The sequence below is a fragment of the Cynara cardunculus genome (assembly GCF_001531365.2).
Source record: "Cynara cardunculus var. scolymus isolate 2C chromosome LG 2, CcrdV1, whole genome shotgun sequence".
Lineage (NCBI taxonomy): Eukaryota > Viridiplantae > Streptophyta > Magnoliopsida > Asterales > Asteraceae > Cynara > Cynara cardunculus.
This window is the reverse complement of record NC_037529.1, coordinates 68,955,180-68,960,249: the sequence shown is the minus strand read 5'-3', so window position 1 is coordinate 68,960,249 and position 5,070 is coordinate 68,955,180. Positions and strand designations below refer to the sequence as shown.

The 5,070-nt window shown below is 35.4% G+C and overlaps 1 protein-coding gene across 4 annotated transcripts; it reads right to left on the bottom strand.

Annotated features, from left to right (window-relative positions):
• Positions 1-179: 179 nt before the first annotated feature.
• Positions 180-3,946, bottom strand: LOC112505701 (calcineurin B-like protein 2). Of its 4 annotated transcripts, XM_025109636.1 has the most exons (8): positions 3,923-3,941; positions 3,770-3,824; positions 2,720-2,789; positions 2,401-2,561; positions 1,413-1,495; positions 1,248-1,307; positions 893-1,001; positions 191-286 (listed from the first exon to the last, which is right to left on the bottom strand). In XM_025109636.1, the coding sequence occupies exons 4-8, from the start codon at positions 2,522-2,524 to the stop codon at positions 213-215; spliced, it is 450 nt and encodes a 149-aa protein (XP_024965404.1). In that variant the 5' UTR covers positions 2,525-2,561; positions 2,720-2,789; positions 3,770-3,824; positions 3,923-3,941; the 3' UTR covers positions 191-212. The 4 variants fall into 4 exon arrangements, with proteins under 4 accessions (XP_024965406.1, XP_024965405.1, XP_024965404.1 ...); XM_025109638.1 differs by lacking the exon at positions 2,720-2,789 and having other exon boundaries at positions 180-286; positions 3,923-3,939; XM_025109635.1 differs by lacking the exon at positions 3,923-3,941 and having other exon boundaries at positions 198-286; positions 3,770-3,913.
• Between the last annotated feature and the right edge of the window lie 1,124 nt (positions 3,947-5,070).

Sequence of the window (5,070 nt, the reverse complement as noted above, 5' to 3'; positions counted from 1 at the left end):
ACAAATCCAAACAAATTATTCACTCCCATACCATACTAAACTCTGGTACTAGACTTTAGATAGGAATAAGGGTTTTTTTGGGGGCGCTCAATCAATTGATTCACAATGCACAAGCAAAACCTATGTCTCGTGGGATAGATGTCAGATTTGAGTACATCTTACCCCCCGGACCCTACCATCAGGTGGGATATAATGGCCCTGTTTGGTTTGATTTAAAAAATGAACGGAATTACCTCCTGCCTCTCTATGAAACCTTGCTGTTTGAGATCGTAAAGTTGAAAGGAAACTGCAAATCAAGGATGAAATACGGGATTCAGGGCGTGCATAAAGAAGATATATGCAAAGTTCTCAGATGTGGAAATTGAAGCAAATGAACATAATCTAAAGATCCAAAAAGATAACATATGCATCATATTTCTTTTACTAGAACTTCAACAAAATTGGCCTTACAAGAAGCTTGGATTGTCTAAACGTCCTAATAGAATACTTCATAGGATTTAGGTTTATAGGACCAAACTATAAAGCGTCCTATCTAAAAGCGTTACAATAGATTTATGACGCTTTTAGGCGTTTTAACAAGTTTTTTAGGACGTTTTTAAAATAGTGTCTTATTAGCTATTTTATAGGACATTTTTGAGAAGCGTCCCATAAACTTATCTTTTTATATGACACCTTTTCAAATAGCGTTGTATGAAATAGTTAATTCGACACTTCCTTTTAAAAACGTCTTAAAGCTAGTCTAAATACAAACCTATTGTAACACTTTTACATGGGACACTTTTTGGTTTGGTCCTATAAACTTAAGTCGTATAAAGTACTTTTAGGACGTTTCTACATTTTAGGTGTCCTATAAAATAATTTTGTTGTAGTGTAGGAAACTATTTTAACTTACACTCGATCTTATCATCAATTGGGGCATTTGGATGAAATACAGATAGTGCACATGCAAACTCTTCGAAACCGAGGATTCCATTATGCTTCGTGTCAAACAGGTCAAACACCTGGAGTCAAAGTAATAAGAAGAGGGTTTCATGAGAATGTTCAAATCAAATGACTAGCATTGTTTTTCAACAGCACATGATATCATGACTACTTTATGTGTCAAAAAACACCATTATTCTTATAAATATTAGGGGTAAATTGGTCATTTTATCTGTTCTGTCATGTCCTATCTTGTTTGGATACCAAACGCACCCTTATAGTTTACTTGAAAAGATGTAAGGAAAATAAGCTATGCAGATACACACCCGATCAGCAAACAAGCTCTCCTTTTTGTTTGTCTTGAATAATGCCAATTGGAACTCTTCCTGTGATACGTATACAGATCATTTGAACATTTTAGTTAGATTATTAGAAAAGATGTTGCCATCCCCTAGATATGCAAAAGACGTTATGCCAGCTTCGACACAAACCTTATTGATTAGTCCGTCATCAATCACAGCACTGCTAATCTTCTTAAACAACTCATAAAGTGCTTCTATTTCGCTTACACTAACTGCATTATGCCACAGATGACTTCTGTTAGTATGAGGTGTGAGTTATGAGTGTTTTCTTGACAGAAATGAAGCAAAGAAGAAGCTTAGCATTATCTTGTTAGGATATGCGGAAACCCCTTTGAATCCCTCTCTAAAAGAGCTCATATAGAAAGAGAGGAAATTCTTATATATATATATATATATATATATATAGGGTTAGGTTCATGGAAAAACCGCAAAAAAAATGAAAAACTGAGGAACACCCTGGTAACCATTTAGCTGTAGGCACATGTGCATACAAGTAATTTGTCAGTAATTTTTCTAGTATAAACATGTGCATAACATGTACACATGCATAGAAACCAAAAAAACATCTTCAATTACTTGTATGCATATGAGCATACCGTAAGATGAACAGTTATTAGGATGTTCCTCAAATTTTCATTGTTTTGGGGGGTTTTCCCTGATCTCACTCCATATATATATATATACACACACACATATTATATATATATGTTTGATACATAAAAAAGATGAAACTTGGCATGAACTTGTTAGGATATCTGGAACCCCTTTGAATCTTTCCTTAAAAGACTCATATACAAAGAGGGAACATTCCTACATATATATACGTTTGATACACAAAAAAATACTAACAAAAAAGAAAGCTACTCTTCAGCTTAATTTGATTTGTGGTCTGAACTTTGATCTTTGTGATCTCAATCAATAGGGCGACAAATGTAAACCAAACAAACCAAGTATATCCCACCCGAAGATGGGATCAGGGGGGGGGGGGGAATACGCAGACCTGGCCTCCACGCTCAGATGCTAGAGTGGTTGTTTCCAGGTAGACCCCCAGCATCTGAGAAAGGCGCAAAATAGAAGGGCAGCAAATGTGTAATAGGATTATAGATTAATAGCATACAAACTGTCGCTCTGGCTAGAATTTCAGGATCTTCAAGGGACGTTAATTGTTTGTGTGAATCAAGATCACAGCAATGGAGCAGGGAAGCAAATAAATGCTTGACCCCCTCTAAGCATTGAGACATGGTACTTGTTGTACATCAAAATACCCCATGATCATTGCTGAAAAGAAGACCAAAAGAAAAGTCAAAGATTCAACCAAGATATTGTAGATTTCAGTGATCTTGAGAATTATGTCAAACAGATGAGAACAATGTAGACATCCAAGCAGACAGCAAAGACATCCAAGCAGACAGCAAACTTGAAAAGATAGAAATAACCTTTTGACCATTTCCTGCTGCTGCTAAAATAAATGTGTGCAAATTTTGATGCAGGGCAACTACACTCTCTCTGTTGGAAGTAAAAAGAAAAAGAAAATTTTCATTAGGAAACCTCACTATAAAAGATTTCAAGAAGTAAAAAAATCCAAATGAATATGATCCAAGTATTTGACTATAAAGCTCTTCCGGAAAACATAATTAATGATCGATTTTTAGTTTCTTTCATTTGATTCTCTGTTATTGTTGCTTAAGAAAATTCTGAACTTTAAAGTTGGTTTGATCAACATGGATGTCAAAATAGCCACATTGTCATACGCGTAGCAACCCAGATAGTGCTTAAAGAAATCCATTCTGTAAGGGTGCTTGGCATGCAAGACATTACAAGATAGTACAAAACAAAGTTTTTGTCTCACGTTTGGTGAGACACGAGCGGACAGGCTTGAGTGGGACAAAAATGTTTTCTTTTTCCTGGCCCACCAAAATAGTTGGAACAAAAACTAGCGGGACCAGACAATCTGGGTGAATTTCTAAACTAGACATGTCAAATTGAAACCATAAAACCTTCCACAATTTTGTCACCCGCCTTGCATACCATAGACAGTGCTTATAAAAATTCTGAACATTAATGTTGGTTTGATCAACAATTCAACATGGATGTCAAAATAGCCACACTTTCATACTTGTAGCAACCCAGAGAGTGCTTAAGAAATCCATTCTGTAATGAATTTACAAACCTATCTCAACAAATTAGGGTTCCTCATTAGGTTTTATCAATTGCATGTCAATCATCAAAATACGTATATGAATATGATATGTATATACATCAGATCTCTAAACGACATCCAGTAGAATATACCACGATCATCATCCTATGATCCAATTCAACACTTCCATCATAATTCAACACATAAATTCAAAGAAATCAGCAATTATCTAGCTAGAACAGTCACAGATCTCGCAACAACGAAACAAATTCTTCGTATGCTTTCAATTTTTGAAAACGGGAAACAAGAATATGAAATAAAATTCAGATGCATGACATGAACTAACCTTATGACAGATCGTCTGAATTGCTGCTCCAATTGAGACGGGATGAAATCTTCAACTTTTAATATCGAACAGCAAATTTGATTTCACGAAAACACAAATCGAAGACGTCAAATCGAACAAATTAAAGTGATGAAAAACAAGAAAAACGATTACCTAAAAATGGAAGGATGTGAGAAATGACACGTCGATAAGGTGATGGTGATGGGGTACATATCCGTAGTCCCGGCGACACCAGCGATGGAGGTCACGTGACCACCTCACGAACCTTTTCTTGGTCTTTTCTCTGCTGTCATTTTCTTTAAAATTTACTGATTACATCCCTAACTATTTTCATGTACGACTTCAATCCCTGTCTTTAACGAAAATTCCATATTTAATACATGTTATCCATATATACGTTCACAATTACTGAACATATATACGAATGAGTTATATAAAGATATGAATAGATTGAAAATATGTGTATATGAATAGCGTATGTGATAGTGTAATTGTCTAAATTATATGTTAATAAAAATTCAACAATCATATTAAATCCAAGAAATAAAAGGATATTGGGTTCATCGGATTTGGTTTGGTTCAAATAATAGTAACCCAATATCAACTCATTACCTACGATTTGAAAATTTTACAACTCAATTAGACATCAGGTTACTTCGGGTTGTGTTATTTCGCGTTAGGTTGGGTTGGGTTGGGTTGATCGTTTGTAACTGTATAAGCTCTCAATAGGCTTGTTTTTATTTGGCTGGTTGAGCTTGTATTTCCCATACTTTTTGAATAAAATAAAATAAAAAGATTACCATTATGGATGATCGTAGAGATGTACAAGACCCGACCTTCCAAACGCGTTTTCAGTGAGCAAAAAAATGGCCCCGAACCAATCTTTGAGGTTGAGAAAAGGTCAGATCGAGTTTTCTCAGGGCAGGTTGTAACACCCCGAAATTCTCTTTCGTTCCGCTACGAGGTATTCTTATGTTTTCTCTTATTCTTGAATATTTTAAGTATATATATATATATATACTGGTATATGTAAATATATATATATATATATATATTATATATGTATTTATTAGCGTGCTTTTATGTAAAGGAAATAATAAAAAAATGGAAAAAGGGGGGGTGGTCTTACATGAGGTACTTTGACCCATACTTCCATCCAATCAAAGGTGGTCACCACACCTACCTAAGGGTCCTTACCTACTGGTGGATGAGGATGAGAAGGAGGCATGGTCTAGATTTCTCCCTAACCCATTTTGCATCCACTCACGAAAAGCTTCCCTCCCTTGTGCTTCCTCCTCCAC